This window comes from Amblyraja radiata, chromosome 31 (genome assembly GCF_010909765.2).
Source record: "Amblyraja radiata isolate CabotCenter1 chromosome 31, sAmbRad1.1.pri, whole genome shotgun sequence".
Lineage (NCBI taxonomy): Eukaryota > Metazoa > Chordata > Chondrichthyes > Rajiformes > Rajidae > Amblyraja > Amblyraja radiata.
In genome coordinates, this window is record NC_045986.1 from 29,786,578 (window position 1) to 29,806,665 (window position 20,088).

General features: G+C 50.3%; 1 protein-coding gene across 1 annotated transcript in view; it reads right to left on the reverse strand.

Moving 5' to 3' along the window:
* The window catches only part of LOC116990314 (forkhead-associated domain-containing protein 1-like), a 68,291-nt gene that overhangs the window by 38,643 nt on the left and 9,560 nt on the right, over window positions 1-20,088 (reverse strand). The window contains exons 7-16 of the mRNA XM_033047822.1: window positions 19,301-19,431; window positions 18,266-18,343; window positions 16,383-16,487; window positions 14,242-14,349; window positions 9,956-10,042; window positions 6,895-7,038; window positions 4,241-4,433; window positions 3,018-3,088; window positions 2,466-2,603; window positions 1,354-1,461 (exon numbers count right to left, since the gene is read on the reverse strand). Coding sequence (XP_032903713.1) covers window positions 1,354-1,461; window positions 2,466-2,603; window positions 3,018-3,088; window positions 4,241-4,433; window positions 6,895-7,038; window positions 9,956-10,042; window positions 14,242-14,349; window positions 16,383-16,487; window positions 18,266-18,343; window positions 19,301-19,431 — 1,163 coding nt within the window. The remainder of the gene's footprint in view (window positions 1-1,353; window positions 1,462-2,465; window positions 2,604-3,017; window positions 3,089-4,240; window positions 4,434-6,894; window positions 7,039-9,955; window positions 10,043-14,241; window positions 14,350-16,382; window positions 16,488-18,265; window positions 18,344-19,300; window positions 19,432-20,088) is intronic.

The window sequence follows — 20,088 nt, forward strand, 5'->3', positions numbered from 1 at the left end:
CGTAGTTTGTTTATTAACGTGCTTCAGGAAAAGAGACATTTAGACAGGTACATGGATAGGACAGGATTGGAGGGATATGGGCCAAACGCAGCCTGGTGTGGATGGGACATGTTGGTCAGTGCGGGCAAGTTGGGCCGAAGGGCCTGTTACCATGCTGTATCTATGAAAGAGGCCGACTCTGGAAAACCCCTAGAGGACGTTAGAGACGGAGAATTGTAAATTGCGAACAGCAAATTGTGGACGCAGCCCAGACCATCACACAAACCAACCTCCCTTCCATTGACTCCATGGCAAGGCCAGCAGCATCATCAAGGACCAGTCGCACCCCGGCCACTCCCTCTTCTCCCCTCTCCCATCAGGCAAAATGTACAGAAGTGTGAAAACGCACACCTCCAGATTCAGGGACAGTTTCTTCCCGGCTGTTATCAGGCAACTGAACCATCCTATCACCAACTAGCGAGTGGTCCTGAACTGCTATCTACCTCATTGGTGACGTTTGGACTATCTTTGATCGGACTTTACTGGCTGGCACTAAACATTATCCCCTTCATCATGTATCTGTACACTGTGAATGGCTCGATTGTAATCATGTATTGTCTTTCCGCTGACTGGTTAGCATGCAATAAAAAAGCTTTTCACTGTACCTCGGTACACGTGACAATAAACTAAACTGAGCTGAATAAATACTAGCCGGCAAGCTCTCTCTACACCTCACACACATTCATTGCTGACGCAGTCTCCCCACAGCCAATGCATTGGTGCAGAAACGTCCTCCCTTGTCCATCAACAGCTGCGGGACTGCTGGGGCAGCTGCACGCATGCATGGGTGCCTGCCAGGTGTCCAATGCAGCTCCACACTGGGCAACACTTTCAATGGGTGGGTTAACCTATGATGAGCGTTTGTCGGCACTGGGCCTGTACTCGCTGGAGTTTAGAAGGATGAGGGGACCCCTCATTGAAACTTACTGAATAGTGAAAGGCCTGGATGTGGAGAGGATGTCTCCACTAGTGGGAGAGTCTAGGACCAGAGGGCGTAGACACAGAATAGAAGGGTGCACCTTGATGAAGGTGATGAGGAGAAATTTCTTTAGTCAGAGGGTGGTGAATGTGTGGAATTCTTTGCCACAGACGGCTGTGGAGGCCAAGTCAGTGGATATTCTTAAGGCAGAGATAGATAGATTCTTGATTAGGACGGGTGTCATCAGGGTTATGGGGAGAAGTCATGAGAATGGGGTTAGGAGGGAGAGATAGATCAGCTGTGATTGAATGGCGGGGTAGACTTGATGGGCCGAATGGCCTAATTCTGCTCCTATCACATGGCCATCAATCCCCCTGTGTGCCATCGTCTCTCACCTCGCTCAGCTCTCGTAGACGGCGCTCGGTTTCCTGGTGCCGCATCTTCTCCTCCTCCACTGCTTCCGACCCCTTCTCCTTCTCCAGAGACAACGCCTCAGCCAGTTGCTGTGGGGCACAGGGCAGACCTTTAGTTTAGAGAAACAGCCCAGAAACAGGCCCTTCGGCCCACCGAGTCCGCGCCGACCAGCTATCCCCGCACACCAGGGACAATTTTACATTGATACAAAGCTTATTAACCTACAAACCTGCACGTCTTTGGAGTGTGGGGAGGAAACGGAAGATCTCGGAGAAAACCCACGCAGGTCACGGGGAGAATATAAAGAGCCTGTCTCACTTAGGCGACTCTTTAAGCGACTGCCAGGGTTTAATTTTAATGGAATTCACCTACGACAGCAAAAATTATCGCCACAGTCGCCTGTAGTGGCCCAAAAAAATCATCTAAGTGGGACAGGCCCATAAGACTCCGTACAGACAGCACCCGTAGTCAGGATCGAACCCGTGGCTCTGGCGCTGTGAGGCAGCAACTCTACTGCTGCGCCACCGTGCTGACCTGTGTTAAATTAATTTAACCATTGCTCAGCCCACTTGCCCAACCAACCAACCAAGACCCTGTAATTTTTGATAACTCTCTGTAATACCGCCCACTTTCATGTCATCTGCAAACTTACCAATCAAGCCTTGTATATTCAGGAATAATGCTTTTGGATTAATGCGATCTAATTCCCTGGCAACATTCACTGCATGGAAATCCCATCAGATGCTTAAGAATAAATCACTCCAGAGAATGCCAGGTTGAATTTCAAGACGTGTAATGGGATAGAATTTCAAAGCAACTAATAAATCCTTGACGCCCAATTGCCAAGCCCACAATAATCGGTTTGGTGTCAAGTTTAGGATGGGAGGGAGCAGGGCAGGTTTGGATCTGCCTTAATCCATGCCAGTGTGCAGGAAGGAACTGCAGATGCTGGTTTACACCGAAGATAGACACAAAATGCTGGAGCAACTCAGCGGGACAGGCAGCATCTCTGGAGAGAAGGAACGGGTGACGTTTCGGGTCGAGACCCTTCTTCAGATTTGTGAAGTTGTAAGCTGGTTGTAAGATTGCTGACCTGATGGTGTTGCTCCTCAACCTGTGATTGCCAGCGTTGGAACTCCTCTTCCATCTGTTGCTTACACTCTGCCCGTAGAGCAATCAGCTGCTCACGTCTGTCGCAGTCTCTGGAATTCTGCATCCGATCCACCTGTTCCTACGGGATACATTGTGGGATATGTTGTCAGGGGTTATGGGGAGAAGGCAGGAGAATGGGGTTAAGAGGGAGTGATAGAACAGCCACGTTTTCCGTTTAGTTTTAGCTTAGAGATACAGCGCGGAAACAGGCCCTTCGACCCACCGAGTCCGCACCGACCAGCGATCCCCGCACACTAACACTATCCCACACACACTAGGGACAATTTACAATTAAACCAAGCCAATTAACCTACAAATCTGCACGTCTTTGGCGTGTGGGAGGAAACCGAAGATCTCGGAGAAAACCCACGCAGGTCACAATGGATCGAGAAGCAGCATCTCTGGAGAGAAGGAATGGGCGACGTTTCGGGTCGAGACCCTTACCCTAATTGGGACATTGTGGACCATGAATGCAAGATGTTCCGCAGCGTACCTGCAACGCCTTCACCTGCTCCTCTGCCTGCAGCCGTCTCCCATGCAGCAACTGGACACAGCCCCGGACTCCTGCACACAAACAAAGCGAGAAATGTTGACAAGGCCCAGACTCAGGCCCCAGGCTAAACTCCTCACCTTTGAACCTTCACCTACGATGCCGGCCCCAAAACTCCGCAAATATTATTCTCTGGATACTTTCAAGAGAGAGCTAGATAGGGCTCTTAAAGATAGCAGAGTCAGGGGATGTGGGGAGAAGGCAGGAACGGGGTACTGATTGGGGATGATCAGCCATGATCATATTGATTGGCGGTGCTGGCTCGAAGGGCCGAATGGCCTACTCCTGCACCTATTGTCTATTGCCAACAGAAACATAGAAACATAGAAAATTGGTGCAGGAGTAGGCCATTTGGCCCTTCGAGCCAGCACCACCATTCACTGTGATCATGGCTGATCATCCACAATCAGTACCCCGTTCCTGCCTTCTCTCCATATCCCCTGACTCCGCTATCTTTAAGAGCCCTATCTAGCTCGCTCTTGAAAGTATCCAGAGAACCTGCCTCCACCGCCCCTTGAGGCAGAGAATTCCACAGACTCACAACTCTCTGTGAGAAAAAGTGTTTCCTTGTCTCCGTTCTAAATGGCTTACCCCTTATTCTTAAACTGTGTGACCCCTGGTTCTGGACTTCCCCCAACATCGGGAATATGTTTCCTGCCTCTAGCGTATCCAAACCCTTAATGATCTTATATGTTTCAATAAGATACCCTCTCATCTTTCTAAACTCCAGAGTGTACAAGCCCAGCCGCTCCATTCTCTCAGCATATGACAGTCCCGCCATCCCGGGAATTAACCTTGTAAACCTACGCTGCACTCCCTCAATAGCAAGAATGTGCTTCCTCAAATTAGGGGACCAAAACTGCACACAAATGGCTCAACGCAAACGGTCTCGAAAGGGCGTGTCCCACTCGGCAATTTTTTCGGCGACTGCCGGCGTCATATCAGTGTCGCCAAAAGATTTTGAACATTTCAAAATCCAGCGGCGACAAAAAAAATGTTGCGACACGTGAAAAAAACACCGCGGGCCAATATGTCATCACACCGCGAATGTTTCGGTGACCTGATACGTCAGTCAATGATGCCGGCAATCGCCGAAAACATCGCCAAGTGGGACAGGCCCTGATTATACGGCAGAGATGTTTTATCTAACTCAAGAACCGTGTTACCTCCTTCGCAGCTGGAGACATCAATGCCCGCATCCACCAGGCTCTGCTCCACCTGCTGCGCCCATGACAACGTGCTACTTAAGATGCCAGTGGCAGCTTCCTGAACCCACAGCAGCTCCGGGTAGACGGACAGGTCGCGCAGTGTCGCAAACTCCTGCTCCAGGCACTTCCCAAAGTCGGTCTGTAGACGGGCCTGCAGATCACAGATACAGATTAAAGGCAGCACGGTGGCGCTGCGGTAGAGTTGCTGCCTCACAGCGCCAGAGAGCCGGGTTCCATCCTGACTACCGGTGCTGTCTGTATGGAGTTTGCACGTGACCACGTGGGTTTTCACCGGGAGCTCCGGTTTCCTCCCACACTCCAAAGACGTGCGGGTTTGTTGGTTAATTGGTTTCAGTAAAATTGTAAATTGTCCCTCGTGTATGTGTGTGGGATAGTGCTAGTGTGTGTGGGATAGTGCTAGTGTGTGTGGGATAGTGCTAGTGTGTGTGGGATAGTGCTAGTGTGTGTGTGATAGTGCTAGTGTGTGTGGGATAGTGCTAGTGTGCGGGGGATAGTGCTAGTGTGCGGGGGATAGTGCTAGTGTGTGTGTGATAGTGCTAGTGTGTGTGTGAGATAGTGCTAGTGTGTGTGTGATAGTGCTAGTGTGTGTGGGATAGTGCTAGTGTGCGTGGGATAGTGCTAGTGTGCGGGGGATAGTGCTAGTGTGTGTGTGTGGGATAGTGCTAGTGTGTGTGTGTGTGGGGGATAGTGCTAGTGTGTGTGTGTGGGATAGTGCTAGTGTGTGTGCGTGTAGGGGATAGTGTTAGTGTGTGTGTGTGGGATAGTGCTAGTGTGTGTGTGTGGGATAGTGCTAGTGTGTGTGTGTGTGTGGGATAGTGCTAGTGTGTGTGTGTGTGGGATAGTGCTAGTGTGTGTGTGTGTGGGATAGTGCTAGTGTGTGTGGGGGATAGTGCTAGTGTGTGTGTGTGTGGGATAGTGCTAGTGTGTGTGTGGGATAGTGCTAGTGTGTGTGGGATAGTGCTAGTGTGTGTGGGATAGTGCTAGTGTGTGTGGGATAGTGCTAGTGTGTGTGGGATAGTGCTAGTGTGTGTGGGATAGTGCTAGTGTGCGGGGGATAGTGCTATGTGTGCGGGGATAGTGCTAGTGTGCGGGGGATAGTGCTAGTGTGTGTGGGATAGTGCTAGTGTGTGTGTGATAGTGCTAGTGTGTGTGGGATAGTGCTAGTGTGTGTGGGATAGTGCTAGTGTGTGTGGGATAGTGCTAGTGTGTGCGGGGGATAGTGCTAGTGTGTGTGGGATAGTGCTAGTGTGTGTGGGATAGTGCTAGTGTGTGTGGGATAGTGCTAGTGTGTGCGGGGGATAGTGCTAGTGTGTGTGGGATAGTGCTAGTGTGTGCGGGGGATAGTGCTAGTGTGCGGGGGATAGTGCTAATGTGTGTGGGATAGTGCTAGTGTGTGCGGGGGATAGTGCTAGTGTGTGTGGGATAGTGCTAGTGTGTGCGGGGGATAGTGCTAGTGTGTGTGGGATAGTGCTAGTGTGTGTGGGATAGTGCTAGTGTGTGCGGGGGATAGTGCTAGTGTGTGTGGGATAGTGCTAGTGTGTGTGTGGGATAGTGCTAGTGTGTGTGTGGGATAGTGCTAGTGTGTGTGGGATAGTGCTAGTGTGTGTGGGATAGTGCTAGTGTGTGTGGGATAGTGCTAGTGTGTGTGGGATAGTGCTAGTGTGTGTGGGATAGTGCTAGTGTGTGTGGGATAGTGCTAGTGTGTGTGGGATAGTGCTAGTGTGTGTGGGATAGTGCTAGTGTGCGTGGGATAGTGCTAGTGTGTGTGGGATAGTGCTAGTGTGTGTGGGATAGTGCTAGTGTGTGTGGGATAGTGCTAGTGTGTGTGGGATAGTGCTAGTGTGTGTGGGATAGTGCTAGTGTGTGTGGGATAGTGCTAGTGTGTGTGGGATAGTGCTAGTGTGCGGGGGGATCGCTGGTTGGCGCGTCGGCTCTGGTATTTTACTTCATTCACATGTTTAAACTATAATGTTTTATTCTTAATGTTTTATGTTTCATTCTTAATTGTTACAGGACAAGGGGTCCTAATCCAGGACAAGGGGTCACAGCTTAAGGATAAGGGGGAAATCCTTTAAAACCGAGATGAGAAGAACTTTTTTCACACAGAGAGTGGTGAATCTCTGGAACTCTCTGCCACAGAGGGTAGTCGAGGCCAGTTCATTGGCTATATTTAAGAGGGAGTTAGATGTGGCCCTTGTGGCTAAGGGGATCAGAGGGTATGGAGAGAAGGCAGGTACGGGATACTGAGTTGGATGATCAGCTATGATCGTATTGAATGGCGGTGCAGGCTCGAAGGGCCGAATGGCCTACTCCTGCACCTAATTTCTATGTTTCTATGTTTCTATGTTACTATATGTGGTGTTGTTACCCTGCGAGCGGAGCACCAAGGCAAAATCCTTGTATGTGAACATGCTTGGCCAATAAACTTATTCATGTGGGCTCTGTAGACTATTTCTGTACACGTTGCTAATCCGGGGTTATGTGTGGGTGTGGGAACATTTACTGAACTGTATGCAGACAAATAATGATTTCATTGTGTATATGAAGGTGAGATTGAAGCAGCATGTGACCATTGGTTCAGCCTCTGTCACCTGGCTCTCCCCCAACGCCCTCCTCAGCCCCTCCTTGTTGTTCACCCTCTCCTCCTCCTCCCGCGCTCTCCTGTCCGTCGCCTCCTGCAGCTTGTCCTTGTGGTCCGCCCGCTCCTCGATGATCAGCTGCATCTGTTCCATCACCTGCGGACAAGCAACAGCGGAGGGTCACGAGGCCTGTACATTGGGCACAACTACAATGCAGCTCCAACTACAACCCGCGCCTTACAGCAACGAGAGTAGAAGCGCCCGGCACCAGTGGCGGCACGGTGGTGCAGCGGGTAGACACGGTGCGTAGGGTCGCCAACTTTCTCACTCCCAAATAAGGGACAAACAGTCAAAATATGGGACAAATTCCCGACGGTGATCTGTTGACCGACTCGGGTGAATGATGAGTTGGCCCGGGTGCTGGACTGCACACAAAGCCCAGCCGGCGGGCCAGCGGAGGAGTTTTGGCCCGGGCCGCGCGACGTCGCGCGCAAAGTTCAGCCATGAGAAGGAGGGGTGGTGCTGTCGGCGGTAAGCGAAGGTCCGAAGGTCAGACAGCTGGCCGGGCTGCCGACCGACAGGGCCACAGGCGAGGTGCTGCTGCTGCACTCCATGGGCTGCACTACGTCGGGACGGGTGAGGCAGGGTCCGGCCCTGCCTCACCCGACACGACAGTCCCCTCGACCCGAGTAGTAGCGGTCAAATACGGGACAGGGGCGGTCCCGTACGGGACAAACCAATTTAGCCCAAAATACGAGATGTCCGGGCTAATACGGGACAGTTGGCAACCCTAACAGCGCCAGAGACCCGGGTTCGATCCTGACTACCGGTGCTTGTATGTACGGAGTTTGTACATTCTCCCCGCGACCTGCGTGGGTTTTCTCCAGTTTCCTCCCACACTCCAATGTTTGTAGGCTAATTGGCTTTGGTTAAAGGAAAAAAAATTGTAAATTGTGCGGAGTGTGTCAGACGGTGTTAGTGTGCGGGGATCGCTGGTTGGCGCGGACTTGATGGGCTGAAGGGCCTGTTTCCACGCTGCATCTCTAAACTAAACTAAACTGGGGGATTTTCACATTGATCACGCTCGTGAAGGCGGATAAAAATTCTGGAGGAACTCAGCGGGTGAGGCAGCATCTATGGAGAGAAGGAATGGGCGACGTTTCGGGTCGAGACCCTTCGAAGAAGGAATAGACAAGGTTTCAGGTCGAGACCCTTCGAAGAAGGAATAGGCGAAGTTTCAGGTCGAGACCCTTCTTCGAAGGGTCTCGACCTGAAACCTCGCCTATTCCTTCACTCCATAGATGCTGTCTCATCCGCTGAGTTCCTCCAGCATTTTTGTCTACCTTTGCATTTTCCAGCATCTGCAGTTAGATTAGATTAGATAGATTAGATATAATTTATTGCCACACAGCCAGGCTGGTGGAAATTTGGGTTGTCTGCAGCGATACAAAGAACACACAACCACAATAAAACTGTAACACAAACATCCACCACAGCATTCATCACTGTGGTGGAAGGCACAAAATTTGGCCAGTCCTCCTCCATTTCCCCCCCGTGGTCAGGACCAGAGTCCAGAGTCAGTCCAGGATCGGCTCTTCCTCATCAGTTCTTTGTTAAACAGCACGCTGGTGAAGGCAGTGTTTTAGAGTGGAGTTTCAAAGTGACTGCATGAAAAGCCATTTCCTGCTTTGTGTTCAGCCACAAAACTGAAAGTAAAAGTAGAATGCAGGAGGTCCCGGATGTGGCGGGCATCAAAGAAGCAGGGAGGCCACTTCACTGCCGTGTGCAGAGTTGCCCATCATCACAAAGGTCTTGATCTTCTGTGTACGCTGAGAATTCTAGTGTTCTTGCAGCCAATATCCCCCTGTGGCCATTTCATCCTTTACGCGCGGCACGGTGGAGCCTCCTTTACTGCAACCTACCCTGCACTTGATATTTCCCTGGTCTCTGCCTTGTGTGTTCGCGGATGTAATTCCATCCGTCAGTGGTGCCGTGTTCAAGAAAGGGCGGGACATTGGTGTTACCATTGCCAGCACCGTCGTGTCTGCAGTTGGGAACGGGCGTTTGGCAAAATATTGGTACAAACACTGTTGCTGAAAGCGAGAAATAATGTCTGAAGAAAGGTCTCGACCCCAAACAGGGAGTTAGATGAGGCCCTTGTGGCTAAAGGGGTCAGGGGGTATGGAGAGAAGGCAGGTACAGGATACTGAGTTGGATGATCAGCCATGATCATATTGAATGGCGGTGCAGGCTCGAAGGGCCGAATGGCCTACTCCTGCACCTATTTTCTATGTTTCTATGTCACCCATTCCTTCTCACCAGAGATGCTGCCTGTCTCGCTGAGTTACTCTGGCATTTTGTGTCGCTCTGCGCAAGAAACAAAGGGTTGCCGGAATATTCTGGTGCGCTCGAATGGATTCAGGTTTTTTTTTTAAAGCTTTAGACAATGGGCAAAGATTAAATATATTACGTGCGTGGGCTGGTCAATAACTGAACGTGGACACGTGACGTTTCTGGTCTGAAGAACGGTCGCAACCCAAAACGTCACCCATCCACATTCTCCATAGATGCTGCCTGACCTTCTGAGTTACTCCAGCACTGTGGGTCTTTTTTTTTTGTATCTGCAGTTCCTGGATATTGCAGCAACTGCTGATGCTGGAAATCCAAAATAACAAACAGAAAACACAGCAGGTCAGGCTGCATCCGTGGAAAGAGTAACAATTAACGTTTCCCATTGCAGACCGTTCATCAGAACTGATCAATGCCAACATGAAAATGTCACTATTTCTTTCTCTACAGACACTGCCCTGTCTGAAGAAGGATTCCCACCAGAAACTCTGAAACCTTGCATGCTTCCTAAGATGGCGCCCAACCAGGGCAACTAGTTGCGTGCTTCCTAAGATGGCGCCCAACCAGGGCAACTAGTTGCGTGCTTCCCAAGATGGCACCCAACCAGGACAACTATTTGCGTGCTTCACAAGATGGCGCCCAACCAGTGAGGAAGTTGGCGACCCTACTCGAGCCATGCACCACACCAGTACCAGAGTGATACGTTACTCCGTGAGAGACCCACCTGGTTATCGGACACAGCCTGGTCGGGAGCGTGCACTCCTGGGGCGGAGAACGTGACCTGCAGGATCCGACTTCTGAATCGCTCCAGCTGTGTGATCAGCACAGGATGAAGTTTAGCATGACGTTGGGAGATGCCGTTACGTTTGCTACTGCTACTGCCTTACTAAAGGGACGGACCGGTGGCCAGTAGCACTGTGGCCAGTGAAGAGCTGAGGAACAGCAGCAATGCTGGAGGTAGCGTCTCTCAGGTGAAACATTAGACTGAGGCCTCCTGAAAAAGGGCGACTCACCGGGATGTAAAGGGCCTGTCCCACTTGGCGATGTTTTCGGCAACTGCCGGCATCATTGACTGACGTATCAGGTCACCGAAAAATTCACGGCGTGATGCAGCGTGACGCGGCGTGATGACGTACTGACGCGTGGCGTTTTTTAAAGTGTCGCAACATTTTTTTTTGTCGGCGCTGGGTTTTGAAATGTTCAAAATCCTTTGGCGATCCTGATATGACGCCGGCAGTCGCCGAAAAAAATCGCAAATGGGACGGGCCCTTTAGTGAGCTGTGTGAAGATTCGCATGGCATTACCCTGGTGGCCCAATCAACGGTTGGGGGCTGCACAACGGTAGAGTTGCCGCCGCACTGCGACGGGAGACCCAGGTTCGATCCTAACTACGGGTTCTGTCTGTACGGAGTTTGCACATTCTCCCTCTGGCCCACATGGGTTTTCTCCGGATTCCTCCCACACTCGAAAGACAAACAGGTTTGTAGGTTAATTGGCTTCGGTAAAATTGTCCCCAGTGTGTGTAGGATAGTGCTAGTGTACGGGGTGATCGCTGGTCGGTGTGGACTCGGTGGGCCAAAAGATCTGTTTCCACGCTGTATCTCTAAACTAAACAACGAGTGTTACAACACTGAAATAGTAAGGACAGTTTTGATCGGGAGTTGTTGGTGTGTTTGTCCCGGGACAGTCTTGCCTCAATTATCTACGGGGCCCACATTTTAGAAATCTAAAGTCATTACCTGTACACATTGCAGCTCACTCCACTCTGAGAAGTACAATGAGGCATTATTATATTATATATTAATATAAATCCTTGCAATGGCAATGATCAGTGTGATTGAGTTGCGATGTCCAGCCCATCTAAGGTCAGTGATAGGCAAGATCGTTCTTATTGAAACATATAAGATTGTTAAGGGTTTGGACACGCTAGAGGCAGGAAACATGTTCCCGATGTTGGGGGAATCCAGAACCAGGGGCCACACGCAGTTTAAGAATAAGGAGTAAGCCATTTAGAACGGAGACAAGGAAACACTTTTTCTCACAGAGAGTGGTGAGTCTGTGGAATTCTCTGCCTCAGAGGGCGGTGGAGGCAGGTTCTCTTGATGCTTTCAAGAGAGAGCTAGATAGGGCTCTTAGCGGAGTCAGGGGATATGGGGAGAAGGCAGGAGAATGGGGTTGAGAGGGAGAGATAGATTGAATGGCAGAATAGACTTGATGGGCCGAATGGTCTACTTTTGTGATCGTTAGTTACATTGAACATGGGGCGTCACGGTGGCGCAGCAGTAGAGTTGCTGCCTCACAGCGCCAGAGACCCGGGTTCCATCCTGACTACGGGTGCTGTCTGTACGGAGTTTGCACGTTCGCGCCCGTGACCTGCGTGGGTTTTCTCCGGGATCCCCGGTTTCCTCCCACACTCCAAAGACGTGCAGGTTTATAGGTAAAATCGTACAATGCCCCTGGTGTGTGTAGGATAGTGTGAGTGTGCGGGGATCGCTGGTTGGCGAGGTAGGAACGGGGTACTGATTGTGGATGATCAGCCATGATCACATTGAATGGCGGTGCTGGCTTAAAGGGCCGAATGGCCTGCTCCTGCACCTATTGTGTATTGTTCTGTGAATGACCAGTCCAATACTTCCATGAAGCTGTGGACCCGCCAACCCTCCGAATAGCACGTATGTTTACCGCACATGTGTCACGCGTGTTCACTTAATGTATGTTGTGCATGTTCGCCACACGTATGGTGTGCTCGTTTACCCCATCTGGCATGCATGTTTACTTCACGTATGACATGCATGTTTACCACATACATGACATGCATGTTTACCACATGTATGACATGCATGTTTACTTTATGTATGACATGCATGTTTACTTTATGTATGACATGCATGTTTACCACATGTATGACATGCATGTTTACTTGTCCATGAAGGAGGCAGGCACGTGTATCTATGGGGGTGTACATGAATGAAAGGCAATGCCTTGGTTCGAGTCTCACTGCATCCCACTGCAGCAATGCAGCGGCACTACATATGCTCAGCATGGCGACACATATAACATTGCGAGCGTTGCTTGCAGTTATACAGTGTGTTGGTCACGGCAAGAACCTTCATAGGGGCCATTATCAAGAGAGATCTGACCCCCCGATGATGCAAAGAGGCGATGGTAAACTTGGTCGGGTTTACGAGCTGTAACAGCCGGAGTAACTCAGCGGGTCAGGCAGCCCCTCTGGAGAAAAGGTAGAGGTGACATTTTGGGTCGAGACCTCTCTTCTGACTCTCGACCCGAAACGTCACCTACTAATTTTCTCCAGAGAGTCTGCCTGACCCGCCGAGTTACTCCAGCTTTTTGTATCTGTCTTCGGTGTGAAGCAGCATCTGCAGTTCCTTCCTACACATCACTAACTAAATGACCAAACATCAAATTGAAAAGTCACCCCATTTTCGTAACAGCTTGATGCTGAGTTTATTTTGATTTTGGAAAATATCTAACACGAGATCGTTCAAATGAACCTTGATTCAATGTCACAATGTACTTCCTATCAACTGAGCACAGTTTCATCTTGGGATCGACTCCAGTGTAACAGGACACCAAGGGCAAGGACAACACTATCATGTTCCATATATATCTTGGGCCCCATATCTGAGGAAGGATGTCCTGGTGTTGGAGAGGGTCCAGAGGAGGTTTACGAGAATGATCCCAGGAATGAGTGGGTTAACGTACGATGAGCGTTTGTCAACACTGGGCCTGTACTCGCTGGAGTTCAGAAGGATGAGGGGGTAGGTGAGGGGGGGGGACACATCATTGAAACTTATTGAATAGTGAAAGGTCTAGGTAGAGTGGATGTGGAGAGGATGTTTCCACTAGTGGGAGAGTCTAGGACTAGAGGGCACAGCCTTGGGATATAAGGACGTACCTTTAGAAAGGAGATGAGGAGGAATTTCTTTAGCCAGAGAGTGGTGATTCGGTGAAATTCATTGCCACAGACGGTGGTAGATGTCAAATCAATGGATATTTTTTAAGCAAAAATTGATAGGTTCTTGATTAGTACGGGTGTCAGAGGCTATGGGGAGAAGGCAGGAGAATGAGGAAAGATCAGCCATGATTGAATGGCGGAGTAGACTTGATGGGCCGAATGGCCTGATTCTGTTCCTATGTCTTCTGAACTAAAGGTGTTAAGAAGTGAAGAGCCGACTTTTGATAGAACTCCAGTTGGCAGGGAGAGGAAAGTTGACCACAAACAGTGGGTTAAAAAAACGATAGAAAACTCGCTACAGAGCGCGAGTCATTAACTCGGCGCGTGCAACGGAACATCTTCTGACCACAAACAACTCCGAGCCACAACGGCTACACTCAGCTCTCATCGGCTGTGGGCCACGGTGGCCAGCCTTACAGTGAAGGTCTTGAAGATAGACCCAAAATGCTGGAGTAACTCAGCGGGACAGGCAGCATCTCTGGATCTAAGAATGGTTGACGTTTTGGGTCGAGACCCTTCTTCAGTCTCAAGAAGGGTCTCGACCCAAAACGTTACCCATTCCTTCTCTCCAGAGATGCTGCCTAATCCCGCTGAGTTACTCCGGCATTTTGTGTCTACCTCTGGTGTAAACCAGCAATTGGAGATCCTTGTTTAAGAAGGAACTGCAGATGCTGGAAAATCGAAGGTAGACAAAAGTGCTGGAGAAACTCAGCGGGTGCAGCAGCGTCTATGGAGCGAAGGGAATAGGCAACGTTTGCCTATTTCCTTCGCTCCATGCAAAGAGTTGAACAATCTCCACTATAGGAAATAGGCAACGTTTCGGGCCGAAACCCTTCCGGGTTTCGACCCGAAACGTTGCCTATTTCCTTCGCTCCACATAGACGCTGCTGCACCCGCTGAGTTTCTCCTGCACTTTTGTCTACCTCTGTAGTTCCTTGCTACACAGAGCGGGCGTTGGAGACCTTGTGTATCTAGCGGAGAAGCTTGGTGCGTTTGGGCGGTGGATCTGAGGTGGCGTGTCTCGGTTGTCCTACCCGGGCCTGAGTCTGCTGCAGGTCCACCCTCACCATCCGCTCCCTTCGGCCCATCTCCTGCAGCTGCTGTCTCGTCTTCTCCAGCTCCTCTTCCAGCTGCTCCTGGGCCTGGAACCAAACAAAGTCAAGCCCGCTTCAGTTAAACCCTGGCCACACTCTCATCTCATCTCATCCCACCCCTGCCATCGGGGAGAAGGTACAGGAGCCTGAAAACTCTAATGTCCAGGTTCAGGAACAGCTTCCTCCCCACAGCCACCAGGCTATTAAACACGACAGTCTCCAATAACCTCAGAACTACAGTATTTCTGTTATTATTGCATTAGTATTGTTTATCTTTTTTTGTGTAAGTTTGTGTGCGTTTATATATATACGTGTCTATATATATGATATAGGCACAAAATGCTGGAGTAACTCAGCGAGACAGGCAGCATCTCTGGAGAGAAGGAATGGGTGGTGTTTCCCAGTCTGAAAAGTTCCCAGTCTGAAGAAGGGTCTTGACCCGAAACGTCACCCATTCCTTCTCTCCAGAGATGCTGCCTGTCCCGCTGAGTTACTCCAGCTTTTTGTGTCTATCTTCGATTTAAACAGCATCTGCAGTTCCTTCCTACAATATATATACAAAACATAGTACACTGGAAAGTATATAATAAACGAGAGAGGGAAAAAAAGTTATATACACACTCACTCACATATACACACATATACACACACATATATATATTCAAACATCAACTACTATATAATTTTGTTTTCTGCTTTGCTCTCCTCTTGTTTGGTCTCTACAAACATCCTGACTTCCCCAAATTTCAAAGAGGAAAAAAAAAGAGGGTGCTACTAGTTTGCATCTTATATATGTGTGTGTATATGTGTGTGTATATGTGAGTGAGTGTGTATATAACTTTCTTTCCCTCTCTCGTTTATTATATACTTTCCAGTGTACTATGTTTATATATTCTGTTGTGCTGCTGCAAGTAATAGCCTTGTCCCACGGTACGAGTTCATTCCAAGAGCTCTCCCAAGTTTAAAAAAAATCGTAAGCACGGAGAATGAACGTAGCGGGTACGTCGGAGCTCGGGGACGTCTCTTAGCGGCTCGTAACGCTAACGGCAGGTACTCGGGAAGACTCGCTGACGGCAGGTAAGCACGGGAAGACTCGTGAAGATTTTTCAACACGTTGAAAAATATCCACGAGAGCCCCGAGTACCGACGAGCGGCATTTACCGTAAATCTCCGAGTTCGAATCAGGGCAAACTCGGGAGAGCTCTTGGACTGAACTCGTACCGTGGGACAGGGGTTTAAGAATGTAATTGTGCAATCTGGGACACACGACAATAAGACGTCCCAAAGACACGGCTTTCAAAGTCACACACAATCATTTATTTTTGAATGCAAGTGCTGCATTCTCGTCATAAACAGAACAAGACACGTAAGGAACTGCAGATGCAGGAATCTTGGATTAAAACAGCAAAGTGCCTCACAGCTCCGGAGACCCGGGTTCGATCCTGACTACGGGTGCTGTCTGTACGGAGTTTGTACGTTCTCCCCGTTTTCTCAGAGATCTTCGGCTCCCTGCCGCACTCCAAAGACGTACAGGTTTGTAGGTTCCTAAGAAGGAACTGCAGATGCTGGAAAATCGAAGGTAGACAAAAATGCTGGAGAAACTCAGCGGGTGCGGCAGCATCTATGGAGCGAAGGAAATAGGCAACGTTTCTGGCCGAAACCCTGGGTTTTGGCCCGAAACGTTGCCTATTTCCTTCGCTCCATGCAAAGAGTTGAACACTATAGGAAATAGGCAACGTTTCGGGCCGAAACCCTTCCGGGTTTCGGCCCGAAACGTTGCCTATTTCCTTCGCTCCAGATAGATGCTGCTGCACCCGCTGAGTTTCTCCAGCACTTTTGTCTACTTTCGATTTTCCAGCATCTGCAGTTTCTTCTTAAATGTCTTTGGAGTGCGGGAGGAAACCAGGGATCTCGGAGAGAATCCACGCAGGTCACGGGGAGAACGTGCAAACTCCGTACAGACAGCACCCGTGGTCGGGATCGATCCCGTGTCTCCGGCGCTGTGAGGCAGCAACTCTACCGCCGCGCCACGGTGCGGCCCGCGATGTGGTGATCCACGGTGGGGTTTGAGGAACACCTACCCGCTTGTCCTCCGCGGCGCTGTTCCCCCCGCGCTCCTGTTGCCCGTGGAGCTCGGCGTTCTCCGTCTCCAGCTCCGCCAGCCGACTCTCCAGATGCTTCACGTTCTGCCGCAGATGCAAACACAGCGTTAACTCTCTCCGCGCCCGCACATTGTCACAGAGCAAGGGTTTAATAATAATAATAATAATAATAAATTTTATTTATGGGCGCCTTTCAAGAGTCTCAAGGACACCTTACAAAAATTTAGCAGGTAGAGGAAAAACATGTAAGGGGAATGAAATAAATAGTAGAGACATGACTAGTACACAAAGTAAAGACAGAATACAATTCAAAACACAATATGAGGCAATTAATGCACAGATGAAAAGGGAGGGGGACGTGGGGCTAAGGATAGGCAGAGGTGAAGAGATGGGTCTTGAGGCGGGACTGGAAGATGGTGAGGGACACGGAATTGCGGATCAGTTGGGGGAGGGAGTTCCAGAGCCTGGGAGCTGCCCTGGAGAAGGCTCTGTCCCCAAAACTGCGGAGGTTGGACTTGTGGATGGAGAGGAGACCGGCTGATGTGGATCTGAGGGACCGTGAGGGTTGGTAGGGGGACAGGAGGTCAGTGAGATATGGGGGGGCCAGATGGTGGAGGGCTTTGTAGGTGAGGGTCAGGATTTTGTAGGTGATCCGGTGGGAGATGGGAAGCCAGTGAAGTTGTTTGAGGACTGCAGTGATGTGATGCCAGGATTTGGTGTGGGTGATGAGTCGGGCGGCTGCGTTCTGGACCAGTTGGAGTCGGTTGATGTAGGTGGAGCTGATGCCAAGGAGAAGTGAGTTGCAATAGTCCAGTCGGGAGGAGATGAAGGCATGGATGAGTCTTTCAGCAGCGGGAGGTGTGAGAGAGGGTCTGAGTTTGGCGATGTTGCGGAGATGAAAGAAGGAGGTTTTAATGACATTGCGGATGTGAGGCTCAAGGGAGAGGGTGGAATCAAAGATCACGCCAAGGTTGCGGGCCTGGGGAGATGGGGAGACAGTGGTGCCGTCGATGGTGAGAGTGGGGTTATTGATTTTAGCCTTTAGTTTAGAGATACAGTGCGGAACAGCCCACCGCTCCATTGCCAACCAGCGATCCCCGCATACTAGCACTATCCTACACACACTGGGGATAATTTATTTATATCTAGCCAATTAACCTACAAATTAACCTACAATTAACCTTCAGCCATGATCACAATGAATGGCGGTGCTGGCTCGAAGGGCCGAATGGCCTCCTCCTGCACCTATTTTCTATGTTTCTAAACCTGTACGTCTTTAAAGTATGGGAGGAACCCGGAGCACCCGGAGGAAACCCACGCAGGTCACGGGGAGAACGTGCAAACTCCGTACAGACAGCACCCGTGGTCAGGATCGAACCCGGGTCTCTGGCGTTGTGAGGCAGCAACTCTACCGCTGTTCCACCGTGCCGCCACCTTTAACTATCTCCTTGCGCAGGTTATCAAAAAGCAAGAGTTGAGAAAACTCGTCGTTGAACGGTTCAAAACCGCTCTCATCCTTCAGACAGCGAACAATCCTCTCCCCATATCCGTGGACACCCGCACTAATGAAGAATCTATCCATGTCAGCCTTAATGACTTGGCCTCCGCAGCCTTCTGTGGCAAGGAGTTCCACAGATTCACCACCCTCTGACTAAACAAATTCCTCCTCATCTCCTTCCTAAAGGAATGGCCATTAGTTCATGAGGCTGTGACCTCTGGTCCCAGACTCTCCCACTAGTGGAAACATCCTCTCCACATCCACTCTGTCCAAACAAAGATGGCATCTTTAAAACTGGCAGAAGAGTCAGATGCAGGACAGGCTAAATAAATAAACACATTGAATTAGATGAGACGACACTTACATTCCTCTGGGCCACCAGTTCCTTCTCTTTGTCCACCATCTCCTCGTGGTGAATGCTGCTTTCTCTTAGTCTTGAAAACTGAACCAAAGAGAAAATATAAGAACCAAGAACCACGCAAGAACCAAGTATTTGCTTGAGAGAGAGGCTGACGTCCTTCAGAGAAACACACTCCGAACATGCAGACCACCCCTCGCGCATGTTAGTGGTCTCACAATAGTGTCGCCAACTTCCTCTCACTCCCAAATAAGGGACAAAAGGTCAAAATACGGGAGAAATTCCCGACGGCAATTCGTTGACCGACTGGGCCGTGGCTGGGTAAATGATGAGTTGGCCCGGGTGCTGGACTGCACACAAAGCCCAGCCGGCGGGCCAGCTGAAGGGTTTTGGCCCAGGGCCGCGCGACGTCACGTGCAAAGTCCGGCGCCCCGTCCAACTCATGAACCGATGATCGGCCGTGAGAAGTAGGGGTGGTGGTGGTGGTGTCGGCGGTAAGCGAAGGTCCGAAGGTCCGACAGCTGGCCGGGCTGCCGACCAACCGACAGGGCCATGGGCGAGGCTGCACTATGTCGGGACTAGCTCTCAGCACTAGTATCTTTGCTCCGCTACAGGATCTTTGGTGAGGAGACGGAAATGAGGCCGAAAATGACCCATGAATCTACCCATGACCGTACTATGTCTTTTTTGTCGAGTGGACTATCTTGCTCGCTGTAGGATCTTTGGTATTGACATTGTGTGTGAATGTGTGTGAGTGATTGGTGGTGGTCGGAGGGGCCGTAGGCGCAGATTGGCAGCCACGCTTCCGTCAGTCTGCCCCAGGGCAGCTGTGGCTACAGAAGTAGCTTACCACCACCGAGTGTGACTGAGGAGTGAATGAATAATGCGATGTAAAGCGCCTTGAGTATTAGAAAGGCGCTATATAAATCCCATCCATTATTATTATTATTGCTTCATTTGGCCTGCGTCCATGTCGTATGTCTCTGTGGCCGTGCTCCACCTGGGTCTCTGACAGGTGGGGGCATTGGTGGGGGTCGTTACCTTGGCTGACATGGCGGCCAGCTGCACGTGCTTCTCCTGGATTACTCGCCGCAGTTTCTCCCCCTCGCTGTTTGCCTGCAGCAGCTGATGCTCCTTCGATGTGACCTCCCGCTGCAAGCTGGTCACCAGCCCTGTCAACCCAACACCAGAGCCAGCGTCAACTTTGGCCAAGGTTTTATGTGGTTTGATCTTATAGACTTGTACAAAATCACGAGAGGAATAGATCGGATAAACGCACGCAGTCTAGTGAAGATTAGCCCCTCAGTCCAGTTCCGTTTCGTTTATTGTCACGTGTGCTGAGGTACAGTGAAAAGCTTTTAAGAAGGAACTGCAGATGCTGGAAAATCGAAGGTAGACAAAAGTGCAGGAGAAACTCAGCGGGTGCAGCAGCATCTATGGAGCGAAGGAAATAGGCAACTAAAGAAATTCCTCCTCACCTCCTTTCTAAAAGAATGCCCTTTAATTCCGAGGCTGTGACCTCTGGTCCTAGACTCTCCCACTAGTGGAAACATCCTCTCCACATCCACTCTGACCAGTCCTTTCATTATTCTGTCAGGTTTCAATGAGGTCCCCCCTCAACTTTCTAAACTGCAGCGAGTACAGGCCCAGTGCCGACAAACGCTCACCGTACGCTAACCCCCTCATTCCTGGGATCATTCTTGTTAACCTCCTCTGGACCCTCTCCAGAGCCAGCACATCCTTCCTCAGATATGGGGCCCAAATCTGCTCCCAGTACTCCAAATGCAGCCTGACCAGCGCCTTGTAGAGCCTCAGCATAACATCTCTGT